The sequence below is a fragment of the Saccopteryx bilineata genome, chromosome 7 (genome assembly GCF_036850765.1).
Source record: "Saccopteryx bilineata isolate mSacBil1 chromosome 7, mSacBil1_pri_phased_curated, whole genome shotgun sequence".
Taxonomy (NCBI): Eukaryota; Metazoa; Chordata; class Mammalia; order Chiroptera; family Emballonuridae; genus Saccopteryx; species Saccopteryx bilineata.
The window spans coordinates 107,645,251-107,666,766 of NC_089496.1; the positions used below are offsets into that span (position 1 = coordinate 107,645,251).

At 52.6% G+C, this 21,516-nt stretch overlaps 1 protein-coding gene across 2 annotated transcripts in view; it reads right to left on the minus strand.

Annotated features, from left to right (window-relative positions):
• Positions 1-21,516, minus strand: part of CPXM2 (carboxypeptidase X, M14 family member 2) — a 99,379-nt gene that overhangs the window by 12,830 nt on the left and 65,033 nt on the right. Inside the window, exons 6-9 of one of the 2 annotated variants that reach the window (XM_066239861.1) lie at positions 20,735-20,885; positions 9,173-9,261; positions 2,664-2,787; positions 975-1,171 (exon numbers count right to left, since the gene is read on the minus strand). In XM_066239861.1, the coding sequence (XP_066095958.1) occupies positions 975-1,171; positions 2,664-2,787; positions 9,173-9,261; positions 20,735-20,885 (561 nt within the window). Of the gene's footprint in view, positions 1-974; positions 1,172-2,658; positions 2,788-9,172; positions 9,262-20,734; positions 20,886-21,516 lie in introns of both variants that reach the window. The other variant, XM_066239862.1, reaches the window with a different exon arrangement.

Below are 21,516 nucleotides of genomic sequence, written 5' to 3' on the forward strand. Positions count from 1 at the left end.
ATAAAATATATTATGCTCACTTTGTTAAAGATGGCGCTGCCCACGTGGAAGCTGTCACCCAGGTGATATTAATGTGTGTTGGGGGCAGGCTGTGGGCAGGCAGGATCCTTGTAGCCTGGGGCTTGGTTTTAGGACTAAGCCTTTCCCACCCTTTTTGATGTGGGGTGGTACAATCCCATCATGCCTCAGATGAGTGACTTTGTATTAGAGACTTCCCTATTTTGTATATTGGATTAAAGGTTTTGATTTCTGCACTATACAGTGGGGCAGACCAGGAGCTTGCTCTCTCGGTTCCTGAGATTAGCATTAGAGAGGAGAGCAGGTTGGAGAGCAGAGAAAGGCCACGTGGAGGAGGCTAGGAGAAGCAGCCAACATGGTGGAGTGCTGAGTGAGAAGCCAGTTTGTGCAGAGAGAAGGAGATGGGGAACAGAGGTGAATAAGTCTGGTGAGCTAGAAACCTTTGATTCTAGGAAACTCGGATAAGTCAGTAGCTTTGTGAGCACTGAATGAGTGGGTTTTGGAGCCCAGTGTGTGTTTTTACTTGCCCGCTGGGTGCAAGCTAGGATTAAAGATGATGGCCCACCAGTTCTTGGCTCCATTGTTTCATTACCCTCTGTCCGAATCCAATGCGAACCTGCATGGGCCAGGTGGCTGTGATGGTGGCCATGGATGCTGGCTTTACACACGAAAAAACAACTCTCCTCAGGGGACTGACGAGAGGATGACAGGTAATGATCAAGGGTAGAGTGTGCCTTGATCAAGTTCTCATGTCCGGTGACATTCTATCATCATCAGTGCCTGTATGACAATATTATTCAGGTCTGCTTTCTCCCCCAAATTCTCACTCCCGGTTTTGTATCTCTCCTAAACCACGTGGTCTCCCTGCCTCAGCGGAGAGACCCATCAAGGAAGCTCCGAGCGTGGATTTACTAACTCGAGGCCAAGCGCACGCGCAAGGGGCGCGGGGCCCTTACCCCTTCGTAGGCCTTCTCGTAGCCGTCGGGGTTGAGGGAGGGGACGATGTGAATGCGGGTCTCCTCCACCAGGCGGACGACGCGTGCGTTCCCGGCCAGGTACTCCTGGCACAGGAACTGCAGCAGCAGCAGCAGCAGCTCCCGGCCCAGCACCTCGTTGCCGTGGGCCCCCGCGATGTAGTGGAACTCGGGCTCCCCTGGACCCGGAGGCAGAAACAAGACGGGTTCACGTCAGAGGCTGGGGAGCACAGCCCTTATCACACTGTGCTGGGGGGTGGGGGGGAGACAAATCTCTGAATAATAGAAACTGACAATCTTTGCCTTATCTGATCTTTTTCAAACAAACTTCCAAACCGTTATCAGCACCATTTCTTATTCCCAAACAGGTGAATAAGAAAATGTGCAGAAAAATCTCAGATGAGATCAGCTGCTGGGTGAGAATGTTGATTCCTAGTTAGAAGTCTCTTATCCTAAACTAGATAAGAGAACACGTGCTGGCAGTTTGAACCTACACATAAAACACAAGCCATCACAATTATTTTTCTCTTTTGGGAGGCAATAACTTTTCTTAAAAGAACTTCCTATTAGATTTTCCAAGAACACAAGGATGAGTAAACACAAGCAGTAGGGCAGGCCGGTGATGCCTTGGTTTTGGAAAGGACCCTGTTTGAACCTCTCCTCTTCAAAGCTCAGCTTTGTCGGGGATGGGGCGTGTCGGGGCTGGGCACAGAGAGATAACACTCCTCCCTCTCCCACTGCAAAGCCCCTGCTTCTGAAGAAATGTGATTCTATCAGCAGATAAGTAAGCCCTTTAACAAAGAAAATCCTAAGAGGCAATTCCAAAATACGGGTAAATGTTAAAGTCGGATGCATCAGACAAATCTCCAAACTGAAGCATTAGGGGACTTTCTAAAGGGCTCGCAGATTCACCAGAAGGAAAACCACAGAAGCCCCTCTGACCTGGAGTGGACACAGGCTCGGGGGTGACAAATGGGAATTAGGATTGAAATATCAAAAAAAAAAAAAAAATAGGGACCTCCTCACTTGGAACCATTAATGACCCGGGAGTCCAGAATTTTCATCTAGGAAAGAACTCTGTCCTAACCATCTCTGGCCATTTTCTTCTTTGGTTATTTAGAGCAATGGTCCCCAACCACCAGGCCACAGACCGGTACCGGTCCGTGGGTCATTTGGTACCGGTCTGCAGAGAAAGAATAAATAACTTACATAATTTCCATTTTATTTATATTTAAGTCTGAACGATGTTTTATTTTTTTAAAATGACCAGATTCCCTCTGTTACATCCGTCTAAGACTCACTCTTGATGCTTGTCTCGGTCACGTGATACATTTATCCACCCCACCCTAAAGGCTGGTATGTGAAAATATTTTCTGACATTAAACTGGTCTGTGGCCCAAAAAAGGTTGGGGACCACTGATTTAGAGTGCCTGGGCTCAGAGCTGGAGAACAGAATTAAAAAATGGTCCATTTGGAGAAAAAGAGGGTATTTCTGGCATAAATTAGTTGAGGGCTTATATCCTAAGACGAGAGGGTCACTGAACCAAACTTTGCAGAATCCGAGTGAGGCTGGTGCATGGACGGCTCCTGCCCTGTCCCGTGAGCGTCCTCAGGCAGTGACCGTCTCACTGGACACAAAGACACATGTGGATCCCAGAGGCGCGACCTCACCAACTTCATGCTCCCCGGGGTGGTCAGAGATCTCCACAGCGTACAGCTTCAGGCCCTGGTGGCTCTTGCCAATGTTGTAAATTCTGGTGATATTGGGGCACATTTCATTCACAAACTTCATCAACTGAAAAACAGAATGGATCAGGTTTCTAAGCAATGAGGCTGCATGCGCCAGGGGGGCGGAGCCTCCCAGAAGACAGCTACCTGCACCCCTGCCACAGCCCCCATATGCCTGCACCCTCACCACACACCAGCTCTGCCCTCTCTGCCTGGAATGTTCTCCTTGGGGTGACCTACCCTCCGAGTACCCCTTGGCTGTGGTTACCACCTTTTCATTGTGTCTTTCTGTTTTCTTTTGTCTCCTCCCTGGACGGCATTTCTAAAGGAACCGAGGGCTTTCTAGCAGCTCCGGCTTTGTAAACAACATGCCTACGGCGGTGTTACAGGGGCAGCCATGATCAGGAACCCAGGATCTATTTCTTTCCTGGGGGCAGATGTGTCTCGGTCTGTGACAACCCACTTTGTGTTACTATATCCAGATGAGAGAAAGACAGAGCTGACCATATTGTATAAAGGACGTTTGTCCACAAGAGGGCAAGAGCAGAAGCCCACCACAGGAGGAGAAATAGAGCACAGGGAAATGTAGCGTCTACACCCATCACCGTGAGTGGTACGTAGTGCAGGATGGAAAAGGAGCCACATACGAGATGCACCACAACTTAACAAGAGACGCAGCAATAATGTCAGAATAACGTTACCCTCTGTAGTAAGAGTGCGTTCTATTTGTCCAACGCAGCAATAATAAGTTCTGTTTCTCTACTGCAATCTCACTGTCATGACCACCAGGTGACATAGATAAGGATAAGTGATTGTCCCCATTCTACAGATATGGAGACTGAGGCTAAAAGAGACATAGTGAGTTGCCCAGGGTACTCCCGCTGGTACCAAGTGGAGCCAGGGCTTTAGACTCTGGGGCTCTTACCTGTCTGTAAACAGATAGCAAACCAAGGAAAAGCATCATCTTTTTTCTTTTCTCTATGGCACACTGTGACCGTTCTCAAAGATGGCCCCAGAACACTCACCGTGTGACCGGGTACCCCGCCTACTAGTCCCTGATGACTGCACAATTGTTCTCAGCTACCAGCATCGGCCTCAGCAAATCCTGATCAGCTCGTGATCCCCTGTCTTCCATTGAGGTCAATAATGAGTTCTGCAGACCCAGAGCCACTCCGCTAGTCCTTAACGAGGCAATGAACGCGAACACTCAGCACAGAGCGGGGCTGCCATTGAATGCCTACCTCTCCCTTCCCCTTCCAATGAATTGCTGGAGAAATGTGCCACCTGTGTCAGAGATCATGATGTGGACATCAAAAGAGACAAATGCCACCCTCCCTTGGATGCACACTTAGCCATGGGTCGCCTCGCCGTCTGGGATGCTCTCAGCCACGATCATCGGTCTCTTCTCTGTGTCCTACCCGCTGCCGCCGTGTCTGCACACCAGCCACACCTCCTGCTTTGTGCTGCGCTCATAGAGTGCATTATTGCTATTATTACACGCCTCTTTCCCACGCAGGAGAATTGAGATCACTGGCGTTTGGAGAATCTATTCTGTGAGGGTCCTTTACAATCCTCCCTGCACAGTGGCCTTCTGGTTTCTCTGGTGGCCACCAGCACCGTCAGAGACCTGGGCGGTGTCCGCCTGCTCAGTCCCGAAAATAGTCAAGAGACATTTTGGGAGTTCGGGTCTTAGCAGAAGTGTTTAGCAGAAATGTTTGGGTCTTGAGAGGAAGAACCAGAATTTCTTCATGGCCTGAGAGCAGCAGTTGTCAACCTTAGCCACCTCACAGCACACAAGGTGCTGAAATTTTGTGGCACATCAAAAAACACATGTGGATCTGACACTCACACACACACAAATAGGTATAATTTTTATTTATTCACACTGGATGGTTATTGTTGTGTTGGCTGTTGTCACTTATTTTATTTGGCAATCTAAGGGAAAGAGGTCAGTGCCCCTGACGAAATAGTAAGGCACTGCATGTTTTAAAGATTCTCAGGCACTTGCTGGTGGAAAACTGATGCTTTGGACCATGCATTCTTAACAGGGGTGACATCATCTCCAAGAAGGCAAACACTGGCTCTTTGGGGCTGAATGTCTTAGCTATTAATAATGCTTTGTGATCCTCCAAAGCTCAACTTAACCCAACAAAATCATGGAGGGGGAGGATAATGAAATTGTTTATAAAGCCCTCTCGGGACGGCACTAACGAAACGAGGGTGAGAAACACTGCTTTAGAGAGAACCTGGGTCCATAAAACCCTTAGCCCCATCGAGACTTCCTCTCCTCACCACCGGGACAGGAATGAATGTTGCCGTCCGCACACCCACTGAATTCAACAGGCTCTGCTGCTTCCCGCCTCTCCTGAAGGAAACAGGGCAGTAGCCCCTTCCCCGGAATTCCGTGTCGGTGCTGTATCGGAAGGAATTCGTTCCCGGGGATGGGCGCAATGAGGTGCCGATGGCAGTTGCTGTGGCATGTTTCCTGCCTTCTCAGGACCCGCGGGAAGTCGGGCGATGACCACCCACACGTTGCCGAGCAAGGAGGCAGCGGAGGAAGCCGTGAGGCGTCCACTCATGTCCAGAACGTTCTGCAGAATTACAATTACTATGAAGACAGCATGGACAACGGCTAAGGAGCCAGGATTCACGGAGACCAGCAGGGCCACGCTCCAACCACCCTCTGCACAAAACCGTGTGAATCTCAGGGGCACAGAAATTCAAACCCTGGGTAGAAATAGGGGGAGAGAAAACCTCTGACTTCTGAGGTGAGGGAGTTCCCAGATGATTATTAACTTTTAGGCTTCTGGTTTGCACCTGCTGTTGCTGATAGAATACTGTTTATCTAATGAGTTAAACATGTTAAAAAGGAAAGAAGCAAAAAAGTCCTCGCCCACCATCTTTGCTCATGTGTCTGAGAGACAGGCGCTGGGTTGGATCGAATGGGAAAGGAATTCCTGAGGGACGGGGAGGGAGGGGAGCCCAGGAAGAGGCCCCCACGGGTGAGGAGTGGGCTTGTCTGGCTCTGTGGGCCTGCTGCCCTGCCCTGGCTTCCGGCCTCTATCACCCACCGCAGGGCCAGGCTGAGCTTGGAGCATCCGCCATCCTCAGCTGCCCTGGAGTCCACGCCAGGAGCTGGGCGCCTTCCGGCTGTGCTTCCGTGGACTGCCCTGTCGCCTCGCTCCGCACCTACCCGCTGGGCTTCCTGTGCACTTGGCACCTGACAGCACCACGCCCAACACAGGTCACACTGTTGGCCTTCCCCTCCAGACCACCCCTCCGCTCCCGCTGTGGCTGGAACCGGCCCCCTGGGAAGCATGCCAGACCCCTCGTACTCCTGAACTCACTCCAGCAACTGACCAAGGCCCGGCCAGTCCCCCTCAGCAGCGCCTCTCCCCCACTCCCCCTCCTCTGGGGGAGGGCCCCGACCTGGGGCTTGGCAGCGCCCGCCAGTCTGCTCCCCATACAAATGCCAGGTTGACGTCTCTGAACTCTGCTCACAGGGCAACTTCCTGTGATGCTCAGATCCAGTACAAAAGCGTCTCCCAGCACCCCAGCCAGCTTCCCCACAACAGACAGCTAACTGCTCAGAAACGTGCCATCTGTCCCCACCGCCACACCTCTGCTCAGGAACGTGCCGTCTGTCCCCACCGCCACACCTCTGCTCAGGAACGTGCCGTCTGTCCCCACCGCCACACCTCTGCTCAGGAACGTGCCGTCTGTCCCCACCGCCACACCTCTGCTCAGGAACGTGCCGTCTGTCCCCACCGCCACACCTCTGCTCAGGAACGTGCCGTCTGTCCCCACCGCCACACCTCTGCTCAGGAACGTGCCGTCTGTCCCCACCGCCACACCTCTGCTCAGAAACGTGCCGTCTGTCCCCACCACCACACCTCTGCTAAGGCTGCCCTTAGTGCTCTGAGCCCCGTGTCTGACGCCGCCTGCCCAAGCCTGGCCAGGTGTCGGAGGACAGCGGCTCCATTTCAACCACAGCCCCAACCATGGCCAACCAGGCTGGCCTCTTGTTCCTCCTACTCCCCAAGTGTCTCCCCTGGGATGACCCCAAATGTTCGTGGTAATCTACTACACGTTATGAACTTACGATACAATGACAGTCTGTCTTCGTGGACCCAATCACGGGAAAGGCAATGTGCACATGGGACAAACACGTGACTAAAGCTCTTATAAACCGTGCCCTGAGCTGTGAAGGCCCTCAGCGCTCTGGGAACAATTAACTCCCTGCCTCGTGACATCTGTGTTTGTGCAACATTCTCATCTCCACCTCCCTTCCCCATCCAACCGCCGGGGCTCCCCCTGCGGGGACAGTGCCTCACAAGTCCCTGCTCTGGAAATGTCCCCAGCACACAGGAGTCACACACACACTCGAGATTCCCCCTATTCCAAGACAAGTTTTTCTATCCATTTTTCTCTTCTCTTTTCCTTTTCTCTGCTGTTTCTCTCTCTCTCTCTTTTTATTTTATTTTATTGTTTGTTGATTGTGAATGTCTTTCAATACTAGGATAAACTAACACTGCTTCCCTGCCCCCTCCCCGAAGTAGACCGATTTCTACAGTAACCCAGCAGGCTCCATATGGGAAGCTGCAAAAAAAATGCTGGCTGCTTCCTCATCCCCAGAGCCAGGGATCCAAGTGGCAAAGCATTTCCTGCTTGACCATGCTGCAGGACGAACCGATGCTCTGCAGGGAATGCTGTGGGCCCTGGAACCTGGGGACGGGTGACCCACGTCACCGCAGGGCGGCACTGACCACACCCGTGTTTCTCCCAGCTCTGACATCTACTAAAAATGGTGATGAAGCACAGCCCCCGCCTCTTCTTGTGCGAGCACCACCCCGGTGCTGCATGTGGGACGACTATCTAGAGACCTGCTAGTGCCCAGGACTCTCCGTGCAGTGGGCTCGTTTTGAGATGCATTTAGATGTATTGCTTCTGACATTAATTGCACCGGCTGAGTTGATATTTGTCTAATTCCTGGACTCGAGAAGATGTCCCGAGATGCTCAGCGAGCCAAGCCTAGTTAACGCCCAAGTGCTCCGTAAACTGGAGCAGGAAGCAGAGCTACAGAAACAGCCCGGAACGGGGAGCAGCAGGATGATTCACGGGCCTCAAGTCCAAACACATTACCGTGACTTCGGGAGAGTAAGACAGAGAGACAATTTCTGCAGCACGCCCCACCTTCCAGTCTGCGCTGACAGGTGTCTGGGAGCTCAGTGTGTGAGTGTCTCCAGTTCAATGACAGGGAGACAGACCAGGTTTGTTGATTCCCTCAGAGGAGGCAGAGAGCCCTCGGGGCTCAGCCTAATTGCTCCGACCTCAGGCACATCCCTGAACTTGTACTTGGGCAGCCGGTTCCCCATCTCAGCACCCAGGAGCCCTTGCTGTGAGCCTTGAGTTTGGCCCTGGTGAGTCTTTACCCTGTGAGTATATTCTTCAGGGCACGGCCCTGTTTGTTCCCTCTCTTCAAACAGAATCTTTACACTCAAGGATCTCTCATTTGCCAGCATCTCCTCACACTTCCCGGCTGGGGACAGACCCCGCAGGATTCCAGAGGCTCAGCATGCCGCATCAGGACTGTCCTTTCAGCCTGTCCCACACAACGAGGGGCCCTTTCTCCCTTCCATACCCAGTAGAAAAATGCCATCAATAGCTCAGGATTCCTCAGTTTCTGTGGTTAAGTTGGGGGGAGGGGGTCACCTGGGACCACCTCAGAGCTATCGGGGTGTCCGCCAGGAGTTCTGGAGCCTGGTGTACATTAGAATCATAAGGGGAGCTTTAGAAGATTTAGACTCCCCAGGGCCCTTCTGCTAACGATCCTGCTTCAGCTGGCCCAAGGGGGGGTTCGAGTAGGGGTCTTTTCAACTGCCGAAGTCGATTCTAACAGGCAACCGAGATGGAGAATTAGAGAATCTGAATAAGGGTAGGGCTATGGATTCTCAGTGACTCAGTTTCCCCATCAGTAAGATAAGGATAACAAGTCCTTGCCCTCCTGGGGGGTGGGGGGTGGACCGAGCACACAATACAGTAACATAGGTAAATTAATGCAGGTCCTTGGTGAGGGCTTCCTGTCGGTACTGTGATGAGGGTTAGGCTAGATCCTCTTTCTTCGTTGACTCTGCATATGACCAACATGCTTACATCAGCAAACTGCTCAAACACACGGAGGTTCTTAAGGACTCGAGCAGTAAATCAGACAAGCCCGGGTTTGGACTCGATTTCAACCATCTGCTGTGAGGAAGTCTGTCTCCGGTCACGGGAGCCCCAGTGATGTGCTCTCACCTTCTCAACCTTGAAACAGCAAGCGCTTAGCGCAGCTTTGGCAAACCGAAAGGGTCATTCAGAGTCTATCCCGGGCACACCCTCCTAGTCTCTGGAAATAAAAACCTACCCACCTGCGGGCACTTGGCCTCTGGCCCTTTAACAAATCCGGGTCTTACCTGGCGCATTTCCTTATAGTTGTGGTGCTTAAAGTCCAGGTCGTCAGTGGTGGTCATCTCGTTCCGTCGGTGATAATAGTTATTTGGATCTGGGGAGAGAAGTACAGTTTCGAGTTCACTGACATTCTATTACTTGTGGTGGCTCTGTTGTGTGCCTGACTCATGGTGGGGACACAACCCAATCTCCAGCTTCTAACAGTTCCACTGAGGTGAGAGAAACCGCTTTCTAGAAGCTTCTTACAAGTGAGAATTACCCAGTGATGGAGAACATGGGCCTGGAGCCAGGATGCCCCCATCTGGGCTCACATTTCTGCTTCTTCTCTGCTGTGTGACCCTGGACATATCACTGAAGAGCTTTTGCCTTGGCTTCTTCACCCATAAACAGAAACATACGGGCACCTCTCTCACTGGTTTAGTGCTGGTCGTTGGAATAATTTGTGTGTCTGGCAAACTGTCAGCACTGAATGAATGACGCATGAATGAACAAGTCAGTGAATGAGTGAATGCCCCACTTGCCTGCATATATGGAAATTTTTGCAAGTGTGGTGGACACTGTTAATCGCTTACCCAGAATTCAGTCCACTGTTATCCTTCCTAACAGAAGCCTGTGTCCTTTGGGACTCTCCTTTCTCCACGTCTCAGAAACAGACCTCACATCCCCAGCTTCTGGGGTCCAGTGTAACTGGTCTAAGCCAATCAGAGCATAGCATCCTCTGGCCACTCTTACTACTCCATACTGAAGGAAATGACTTGAATGTCCCAGAGGAAGAGGAAGAGTGAGTGAGGGTCTCTCCAGGGTACAGGACAGAGAGAAGCCCAATGACATCAGGAGCTAATGAGTGGACCAACCGTGGAGGCCTCGTTTCCATGGGACTTCTAACTGCGCCAGATGAAGAGTCCCTTGACCCGTTCAGCCAGTGGGTGCTGGGGTTCTGTTGTTGAGTCTGAAGCACCCTGGCAGGCATAATCAAGAAGTATTGACAGTGGTCACCTCTGGGGACTGGGATTCCGGGGTCCCTAGGGGACACATCGGCTCTTGACTTGATTCCCCTCCATATATGTTGACTTTTTCTATCTTTCATGCTTGCAATTATATAAGCATGCATTGTCTATATAGTTACAAAGATAAAACACACTTAGAGTAAAGGAGAAGATGGGAGAAGTGAGAAGGGTAAGAAGGGGCTACTTGGTGAGCCCTGAGGTCTTTCCTCTGACCTAACGAAACGTGGCGTGGCTCACAGACCCTCAGCCAGCGCGGTGACATCCCCATCCGGAGGACACTGCCAGAAATCCCGGCCCGCTCATATCTCCTCCAACCAGAGAGCGCACGTTGCTTTGACAGGTCAGTGCACCAGCCCGGGGACCGTGTAAGCAAGGCTGGACCCCCAGCAGGTGTTGCTTTCCATACAAGTGGCTGAAAGGGTGACTCTGGAGGCACGGGACAGTGGCGGGTGATCTCCCAGTGGTACCAGAAGCAGAATTGAGTCCTGATTTGTGCCACCAAATGTGGTCCACAGACCAGCCTGGGGCCACTTGTCAGACCCAGCCCAGACCTACTGAATCAGAATCCACATTTAAAAAAAAACAAACCCAGGGGACTCTGTGGGCTTGGAAGTTTGAGAAGCACCATGTCAACGCACTGAGCACGCTGCCAGATGAACAAGGTACCCACCCACTACCTCGTACACATCTCTGCAGTGCGCTGAGCCGGCCACGCGTCTGTGTCCCCACAGCCATGGGTCACGATGGCCAGCCTTCTCTCCAAGACTGGCTCCACCCTTGGAATGGAGGCCGCGTGCACTGAGCTGAAAAATCGCACACAGACCCCAACGATGCAAAGACAGGTTTTCACATTCACCAAAGGTTTGCCAGTAAGGCGATTAGAAACAAATGACTGTTGTTAAAGGGAAGTCGTGGGGGAGGGCCCACTGGCATTCTGTCCAGGAAAGAAAGCAACAGCAATTCACTCTTAGCCAAAAGCACTGCCCCCTCTCCCCCCACACACACTCCCTGTCACTTTTCAAGACTTTCCTTCTGGGAGTGCTGGCTGACTACCCCTCCCGCCCCCTGCAGGGAAGCCGCCTTGCCTTTGATTTCCAAACCCCTGTGTTCAAAGCAAAGGTACAGCACATTTTTCACATTAATTTACACGTAACTTACAGACATGCTGTGTTCTAAGAGCTATTCAACCCCAAGTCCCAGGAGCCTCTTTCCAAAAGTCTTTAAAGCCCCCTTTGTATCAGAACACAAGTTAGTGCTCCAAGGTTCTTAGAAGGGACAGAAGAAAATCCCAGAAGCCTGCCTTTAAGAGCTCCACGCTTGGCCACGAGCTGTCCAGCCTTCAGACTAATCAGTTTGCCTAAGGACAAGTGTCAGAATGCTCTCAAAGCCACCACGAGTATCTGTCACAACTTTCCTGCCTCCCACTTTTTGGAAAAATTCTTCTTGACTTGTCCGTTTATTTTGGTTGGATCAAGTTTTATTGGGAACCTGTTCAGAGTCCAACACTGTAGGTGAAGAGATGAGACTAGAGCCCAGGCCTCCTGGGCCCGGAACCTACAGATAGAGCTGACTCGTCAGCCAAACCTGCATCCCCTTCTTCTCTCCGTGGGCAAAAGGCTCCCCTGCTCCTGTGGGGCACCTACCCCGGATGGTTTGGAGGGGACAGCCTTGCCCAACACTCACAGATATGGACATGTGACCCAGGTCCAGCCAATTAAAACACCTCAGCCTGGGACCACAGTCATTGGGTCCGAGAGGATCCCGGGACCCCAGGACCTACGCTGGGCCAATGAGAGGGCTTTTCCAGAGCTGCCTCCCTGTCTGTGAGGCGGTGAAGGAGGGAACCCTGACTGTACCAACAAGGCCTTGAGACACTAGCCCTATTTTTGCCTGAAGCCAGAGTCAGATCTGCCCCTGGAACTTTCATTTATATGAGCCAAAATTTCCCCTCCATCCCAGCCTCCCCCTGACCCCTGCCCCTCAACCCTTAAGCTAATCCAAGTAGGACTTCGGACATTTGCAACAGACTTCTGACAGATTCAACCTGCAAGGCCTTTGTCCTCACAGACTGGGCTCTGCAGAATCCATCTCCTGCTTCCTTCCCAGGAGTTGGTTTTATTCGTCACGAGTACCGAAAACCAGCAAGTTCCTTCCGGAACACTTTAGCAATGGGGTCAAACTCCAGGCGCTCAAACGTGCCTGCCGATGCCTGTTTCGGGGTGAACTGTATCCTGCCGAAAGAGGCGGTGGAGTCTTAACCTTCAGGACCCTCAGGATGTCACCTAATTTGGAGAGAGGGTCTTTAAGGAAGGATCACGTTAAGATGAGGTCATCAGGGTGGGCCCTAACTGAATATGACCGGTGTCTATAAAAAGAGGAAACCTGGATGCCCAGAGACACCAAGAGAGGAAAGGCTATGTGCAGAGAAAGGCGGAGACAGGGACACTATGTCTACAAGCAAGGAGCGCCAAGGACAAACAGCACCCACCAGACGCCGGGGGAGAGGCCTGGGACAGGTGGCCCCTCCCAGCCTCAGAAGGAGCCACCTCACAGACACCTGGATCGAGGACTTCCAGCCCAGGGGTCCCCAAACTACAGCCCGCGGGCTGCATACGGCCCCCTGAAGCCATTTATCCCGCCTCCCGCTGCACTTCCAGAAGAGGCACCTCTTTCATTGGTGGTCAGTGAGAGGAGCATAGTTCCCATGGAAATACTGGTCAGTTTGTTGATTTAAATTTACTTGTTCTTTATTTTAAATATTGTATTTGTTCCCGTTTTGTATTTTTACTTTAAAATAAGATATGTGCAGTGTGCATAGGGATTTGTTCATAGTTATTTTATAGTCCGGCCTTCCAATGGTCTGAGGGACAGTGAACTGGCCCCCTGTGTAAAAAGTTTGGGGACCCCTGCTCCAGACTGTGAGACAGTAACTCTCTGGCCACCCAGCCCAGCGTCTGGCGCTTTGTTATGACATTTGTTACGAGAGCCCTGGGTTGACGGCGCCTGCCTGAACATCCCAGCCCCTCACTGCTGGGACACCTGCTCTCCCCACCCCAAATCAAGCACCAGCTCAGGGCATAGGGTCTCCTTTTTTTTTTCTTTTCTTTTTTGAGAATAGTAAAATCCCAAACCAAGCCCCATTAATGGAAACCCAAAGGGAGTATCAGGATTCCCGGACTCCTGCTTTGCTCTGCGCCGCATTTGGGGCTGGGATCTGGCTTAAAAGGAGGGGGCGCTCAGCATGGAGGGGAAAGGCTTTCTTTGTTGGAAACAGGTTCACCTGCAATCAAGGATCCCTGGAGTCTCGATTCCTTTGATGTGCTCTATCTCGAGCAGGCCACTCCATCAGGAGGAGCGGATAGAGGCAACCACGGGATGGCCCATGCCATCAAGACCTCCTTCCTCGGTGGGTCCGGGAGGGGGGGAGTTATGGGTCGATGGCAAAGTTCTGAAACTAGACAGAGCTGGTGCTTGTACAACCTCGTGACGACATTAAGTACCACTAACTGTACAGACTTTAAAATGGTTGATTGTACCTTATATGGGTTTTACCTCAGTTTTTTTAAAAATAACAATCTCTGGCTTCAGAGTGCTCTCTGAGGACTAAGGAAGACGCCAGGAATGCAGAGCCACGGCACACCTTTCTCCATCCGCCACAAGGCCAGCCTCTCACTGAGGAAACGCCACCATGATGACCTGTGACCTCCCTGAGCCCCGGCACCCCCAGCACAGACCCCTGAGCACAGACGACTTGGTACCACATGCAAACTAAGCACCAAGCCTTCTACAGAAAAGCTGATGAAAAGAATTCACGTTTGTCCAGACCCCATCAGACTGTTCTTATAACGACGCATTCCAAGAGGAATCAGGTGGAGATGGGACCCCCAGGCGGAGCCTGTTTTTGTCCCAGGTCATTAAGGCCAGTGAAAGCATACAACCCACAGCTCCACGTGGCTCCGGAGAGAGCGTGGCACATCACTCGTGCTTATTTCCTTAGGACCCCGGTTCCTGTACCCCACCGCGCAGCTTCCGGGGGGTGGCCCGTAGGAAATTCCCTGCTTTCCTGGCTGACGCTGCCTCTCCAGACAGTCTCAGGGCCAGTTTGCAGCCTGACCGACAGGAAGAGCTGTCAGGAAGGACAGCTGTTGAGAGTGTGGCTGTTTTTTATAGTTTCTCAAAGTAATCAACATTGGGCAGTCAGAGTAAGAAGAGAAATCACACCTTTATTTACACTTGGTATGGGCAAGCTGCAGGGAGCGCAGGCTGCAGCCAGTAAGGCGGGGCCCCTTGAATTAAGGTGGATTGGCTGGGGAAGAAGATATAGACATGCCTCCCTTACTGTGAGAGCTGTGGGGAAGCTCAGCTCCTGTGTCCATCCTTTCTCTCAATCCTTGGGACTTGCCTCAGAACAAGTGTTCCCTTAAGTGTTTGATATGTGAATGGATGAATGAGAGATGAATGGATGGAGAGATGGGTGCATGCATGATGGATGCATGGATGGATGCATGGATGGATGGATGGATACATGGATGGATAGATGCATGGATGGATGGGTTCATGGATGCATGGATGCATATTCCAATCAAGTCATTCAGAAAAGGTTAGTTAAGAAAACGATAACACTCTCTAGCGCCTAGGAGACCTCTGAGAAGGGGCCACTTTCCGCTGCAATGCTTTTACCCTATCACCATGGCAGAATGGAAAACGGAGACTAGGGTGGAGGGGGTGGGAAGTGAAAACCACATGCTCAGACTGAGAATGATTAGGGAACATTATGTTATCTTTGGGTCAGTTAGTGTCCTGGCTTCCTAGGGCTGCCATAACAAAGTTACAACCTAGGCTGCTTGAAACAACAGAAACTAATTCTCCCACAGGGATGAAGGCTGGAAGTCTAAAATCAAGGGGTCAGCAGGAGGACCCTTCCTTGGCTCCTCCCAGCATCTGGTGGCTGCCAGCAAGCCTTGGCTTGTGCCCTGTCATCACATGGCTTCCCTGTGTGTCTGTCTTCTCTTCCTACGGACATCCATCATCAGATGTAGGGTCCACCCTAATCTGGTATGATCTCATCTTAACTAATCACATCCACATTTCGGTCTCTTCTACCCACCATTCCCGGGGTCAGGAGACCTTAGAAATAGGTCAGCCATAGAACCAGATGGCCAAACCCAGGCCAGGAAAAGAAGGAAGGAAGGAAAGCGGGGAAAATAACACGTTGTTCTGCACTTACGACACGTGGGCCCTCTACTCACTGACTGTATTTAGTCTTCGCAAGGCCTGCAGGAAAGGAAGAGCTGCTGAAACCCGGCAAATAAACAAGGGCAGCCTCTGTGCGTTCTTGGGGAGCAACAGAGTCCTTCACCTGGAGCTCGTGGCTCTGAAAGGCAGGGTGAGACGAGGGAGGAAAAGGAAGGTCTTTACCTAACAAACAAACATATGGTTCAATCCCACTCGCCTGCCCCCAACCCAGAAGCCCGAGAGCCAGGCAGTCGGGGGAAGACCCAGCCAGACGGGAAATGGGAAGCAGAGGAAAAGGTCAGCACAGGAGAGAGAGGTCTCGGCAACATGGCGGTGGCCCCATCTTTGCTGGGGTGACCAGGGTCCTCAGGCACAGCAGTGTTGACAGTCAGGTCTGTGGGGTTCTTCTAGACTGCACGCAGGAAGGCCCATTCTTGTCCCCAAACCTTCAGCAGTGATCCCTCATGCGAATCAGCACCAGTGGAAACTGCCGTTCTCAAACCTAGGTTAACTGGCAGGGGTGGCGGGAGGTGCCCAGGAGCAGCGCTGGGAGACGGTGAGGGAGGCAGGAGGTAGAGGCGACGACCCGGCCAGTGTAGGCAAGCAGCTAGGTACCCCCAGAAATACAGAGGGGCCGGGCACTCAGGACTTCCGTGATGAGGGCTTGCATTACTTCACTGGGCCATTTAGAGAAAGGCTGGTCTCGATGCTGAAGGCCTCAGCCCCGAGTTTGCAGGGCAGGATGAGGGAACCACAGCATTGAGCCTCTCTGTAGGCGCCCGCGACCACACTGCCGAGGGTTTGAAGTGGACCGGGAGCCCAGGGCTGGTGTAAGCCAGAGCTCCTGCCCTGGACGCTCACCACGCTTCCCCTGGAAGGGGACGTGACCCTCTCTCTCCTTCTGAGCAGAGGAGGCCCGGGAGCCAGCGCTGTGGGAGAGAGGCGGCAGCTGATGCACAACCACCCCAGTGAGCTCTGCTGTTCTCAGCAAAAGACGATGCCCGAAACACCACCCTTGGCAACAGGAGGCTGAGAAAGGGTGACAAGGAGCGACTTGGTGCCACCGCCCTGATTCCTGTCTTTTCCACAGCCCAGGCCTGGGCTCAAATGACTAATCCCATGTGACAGGAGGGTGTCCAAACTGTGGCCTGACTTTGTAAAGAAACGTGGAAGTCAGCAGAGCAAACAGATGTATTTAAAAAGTCTTTGCAGCTGTGATGACCCCTCCTTCTCCCAACTTAGACTTACTGATGTGGGGGTTGGGGGGGCAGGCCTGGCTGAGATATTAGTGCAGTTTAGCAAGAGAGCTGGTAGTCTTACAATTAAAATATTGTTTCTCAGTGACTTATGAGTGGGAGGGTGTATGTTTTAGGAGAAAGGAGAGACAGTATTTCTTGTGGCCCTGGCCCAGCCAGAAGAAAGGTGTGGGCCCCGCCCTGCGGCAGCTCCTCAGGTTTGAGGGAGGGGGCCCCTCCCCCCAGGCCTCCACAGGATGCATTGCAAGGCCCTCTGAGTCCAGTCCGAGAACTGCAGCCATCTCGGCCCTGCGCAGAGCAGGGACAGTCGCTCAGACCTGGCAGCTGGGAACAGGATGTGGAAGGAGGGACAACTTCAGCCAGAGAAGTCAAAGTCGCACATTCAGAATAGTCGTTGCTGAGCAGCACGGGGCCCACGCATCCCCGTCCCCCGGGACCCAGGCACAGTTCTCCCACCATGTGAGGAAGTTTTGTGCAGGCTCCCGGGGTGCTGTGTTCGCGGCAGGAAAATACCTGTCGACCACCAAAACTGTGACCTTGAAGCCAGCCCTGTCTGTCTTAACCTGAATCCTTCAGTATTAAAAATGCATCTTAAGAAGCTCTCCCTCCTGGCCGGTTGGCTCAGTGGTAGAGCGTCAGCCTGGCGTGCAGGAGTCCCGGGTTCGATTCCCGGCCAGGGCACACAGGAGAAGTGCCCATCTGCTTCTCCACCCCTACCCCTCTCCTTCCTCTCTGTCTCTCTCTTCCCCTCCCGCAGCCGAGGCTCCATTGGAGCAAAGATGGCCCGGGCACTGGGGATGGCTCCTTGGCCTCTGCCCCAGGCGCTAGAGTGGCTCTGGTCGCGGCAGAGCGACGCCCCGGAGGGGCAGAGCATCGCCCCCTGGTGGGCAGAGCGTCACCCCCTGGTGGGCGTGCCGGGTGGATCCCAGTCGGGCGCATGAGGGAGTCTGTCTGACTGTCTCTCCCCGTTTCTAGCTTCAGAAAAATACAAGAAAAAAAAAAAAGAAGCTCTCCCTAGTTTCTAATACATGTAGATCTTCAGTCCAAAATAGGCAAGTCCACTCAAATTTGGACTTTTACTTTTTAAAAATATTAACAATTTTTTTTTCATTTAAAATACATGTAATGATGGTAAAACCCATGACATTAACTTGACCATCCCAGCCATTTTTCAAGACTCCAGTTGTGTAGTATTAGATACATTTGCATTGTTTGAAACAGACCTCTAATACGTTCTTCTCTTTCAAGACTGAAATTCTGTGACTACTGTCTGACCAATGGTGGTGCAGTAGATTGAGAGTCAGCCCGGGACGCTGAGAACCCTGGTTTGAAACCCCAAGGTGGCCAGCCTGAGTGTGGGGTCGTTAGCTTGAGCGCGGGACCATCGATGTGATCCCAAGATCATTGACTAGAAGCCCAAAGGTCACTGGCTTGAGTCCAAAGGTCACTTGCTTGAAGCCCTAGGTTGCTGGCTTGGATGGAGCCCCCCCAGTCAAGGCATTTATGAGAGGCAGTCAATAAACAACTAAAGTGAAGCAACGATGAGTGGATGCTTCTCATCTCCACCTCCTCCTCCCCTCCCCGCCCCCGTCTCTCCCTTCCTTTCTCAAAAACAGAACCTGGGCCATACTATACCACAAGGTCACCCTAGGTTTGAGCGGCTAAGGTGGTTGGGTCAATCCTGCCTTTGGCCCCATTAACTTGTACCAATGAATCGTCCCAGCGTCAGGGCAGCAAGTGCCAAGACCTGTGGACATGGCAGGAGGCCTGTGCTACCTGGGCCCTGGGTGTGACCCCCGCCAGGCAGCATGCAGAAAGGCCAGCTTACCCTCTGGGCAGACTGCTAAGCAGCTTCTAGAAGAAAAATGGTCTTCAACATTCAGGGGCTGGAATATAAAACCATTCTGGGTCCACACTTGAAACCTACCCAGATTTCACACTGTCACTCTATCTTTCTGAGGCTCACATTGCCTCCGGGACCTAACTTCACACATTCTCTCTCTCTCTCTCTCTCTCTCTCTCTCTCTCTCTCTCTCTCTCTCTCTGTCTCACACACACACACACACACACACACACACCAACAATGACTTCACAGGGGAAGATTGATTCCATGAGACTCTCACGGGCTGCCCTTCGCCCTCTCGCAACAGCGGGCGAACTCCTGCCTGCAGAGGGAAACCAAGACCCTGCTCTTTGAAGCAAGGAAACACCGGCTATGCCAAGGGACAAGGCGGCCAAGCCCCCCCGCCCCGGCCTGGCGCAAAGAGGGCCTCGCAACACCGGCCCACTCCCGGGCCGTGCACGCTGTGCACTTGGAAAGGCCCAGCAGACCCTGGACGTCAGCAGGTAGGGCCCGGAATGGCAATTCCAGCACGAACCGGCCATGACAGGAGGCCCAGTGTCCAAACGAGGCAAGGCCTTCCTCGTCCTCCCCGGGCCGGCCTTGCGGACTCACACTCCCTGAGCACCGGCCATCCTGCTCCCCTGAGCACAGGGGACGCCATCACCCTACAATACACACAGTGACGCCTCACGATGTGGAAACAAAGGCGTCTCGGTGGAGCTCTCAGTGGAGTCAAAACACTGAGGATCACTGAACTCCCAACTCCCAAAGGCAGATTCAAAAACCCGAGACTGTCCGTGGGCCAGGATACAGGCATCCACAGACAGATGGTCTCTAATAGTTTCAATGACATGAAGAAAGTTTTGCAATTAACAAGTCCAAATATATAACAAAGGATCGGCCTGCTGCGCGGGTAAGTAGGTGGCTAGACAGACCCATCTTTCTCACCAAGACGGAGACTGTGTTCTAAAAATGCATCGCTGGCAAAGCAGGACCGGGATATTATGGGATATGAGAGACAAGTGACAAGTGACATTAAATTGGCTTTGAAAATGCAGCAGAGGACGTGCGTGGCGGGGAACAGGATGGCTGTCGAGATAGTGGGGTGGGTGTGGCGGCACCTGTGGACATCCGGGCTGGTGGCACCCATCCCCCGGCGGCACTGGAGAGCCCGGGACACACAGGGGGAGCCATGCCCGGTCGCCCAGACCCAGGAACAGGAAAGCCTGACTGAGTAGAAAGTGCAGGCAAGAGAACCCAACGGTGTGGTCTCTGTTCCCTGCGGCCTGACTGCCGGCGGCCGGGAATGTGCCAATTCCTCCGAGTCCTGAGGAAGGGCCTTCAGGACGTTCTGGGGGTCGGTTTCCCGGAGATGTTCGGTGAGGATGAACAGGTTACCACCTCTGGGCCCCTTATTGGTATAAACTCAAAAGCACTGACACGGCCAGCCAAGAGCCGGACCAGATCAGCCTGTTTGGGACCCAGGTGGCACACGTGAACTCAAGCCCCCTTCTTACTGCCACACTGAGGTCACAGTCAGACACCATCACGTGAACATAAGGCCAAAGGGCACACAACCTAAAGCCTCGGTCGGCAAAATGTGGCTCGCGAGCCACATGCGGCTCATTGGCCCCTTGAGTATTTAGCAAAGACCAGCTTAGGAGTACCCTAATTAAGTTAATAACAATGTACCTACCTATATAGTTTAAGTTTAAAAAATTTGGCTCTCAAAAGCAATTTCAATCGTTGTACTGTTGATATCTGGCTCTGTTGACTCATGGGTTTGCCAACCACCGTCCTAAAGGAACAAACTTTGACTCAAACCCGCAGGCATCCGAGGAAAGCTACTCAGAGGGACACTATGTACACGGTCAAGTTTACAGTGAACTGCTACCACCTCCTGCACCCAGAGTCGCAAAAACACTCAAGGACATTTTAATGCGTCATTGCTTGCATGTGGGTAGTAGCATAGAGTGAATTTTCAACCTTTAAACGGGCATCCTCTTAAACATCCCAGAAGGCAAACTACACACACAGTAGGCATGTTACTTTGAGGCCCCCAAATGCTCGTGCTGTTTCTGAGCTCTTTATTTTCATTTTGCTTACCTGTCCTTTCTAAATATTTTGCAACAGAGGTGCGTTTCTCTTCACAGGAGAGAAAGCTCGCTTGGTTTATCTTGATCCGCCACGGCCAGGCGCCGGCAGGGGCGCGGAGGACGAACTCACCTGGCAGCGGGCAGCCAAGGATCTCCATCCGCAGACAGATGCTCCCGTTGTCGAACCAGGACTGCGGGTTAATGCGAATGTAGCGGGCCACCATGGGCACGGGCAGCTCATTGAGGACAGGGATCTCCTTTTCATTGTTTCCTTCAAATATCTATTTGCAGACAAGGGGGAAGGGGGCGTCTCGTAGAGCCCGATTATGACGGGACCAACGGATCAGCGATTCACTCAATCCACAGGGTCTCCCTGGCGGACACCACATGCGTGCTGGGCGCCGAGGGGAAGAGAGAACCGAGTGAGGCCTCGGTCCTGCCCTCTGGAAGCCCTCACCTTGAGTGCAGGAGGGAGGGTAATACTTAGATGTCACAGCTGAAACCAATCGGTGACGCAGCAAAGGGACAGCCACAGAGCTCTGGGTTTCCAGAAGGAAAGGACCAGGCAAAGCTTCAGGGATGAGATGCCAGGCGAACCGGCCTGGTAGGCACAGTATTTCGGTCTGTAGGGAATGGCAGGGCTTCTGGAGAAAAGCTCTAGCAATGACCCGAGGGGCCCGGGGCGGAGGTGGAGGAAGTGGACCCACAGGCTTTCTCTGGAACACAAAGGGAGTGTGTGCCCCGGGGATAAGAACAAAAACAGGAGGCTAGAAACAGGCTACAGTCAGACTGTGCAAGACACGGGACAGCACGTCAGGAACAAGCCCTGGAGAATCTGAGGAAGACGGTGACATGGTCAGAACCGGCCGAGCTGGAGCCAGTCTTGGAGAGGAAAGATCAGGGTCAGGAAAG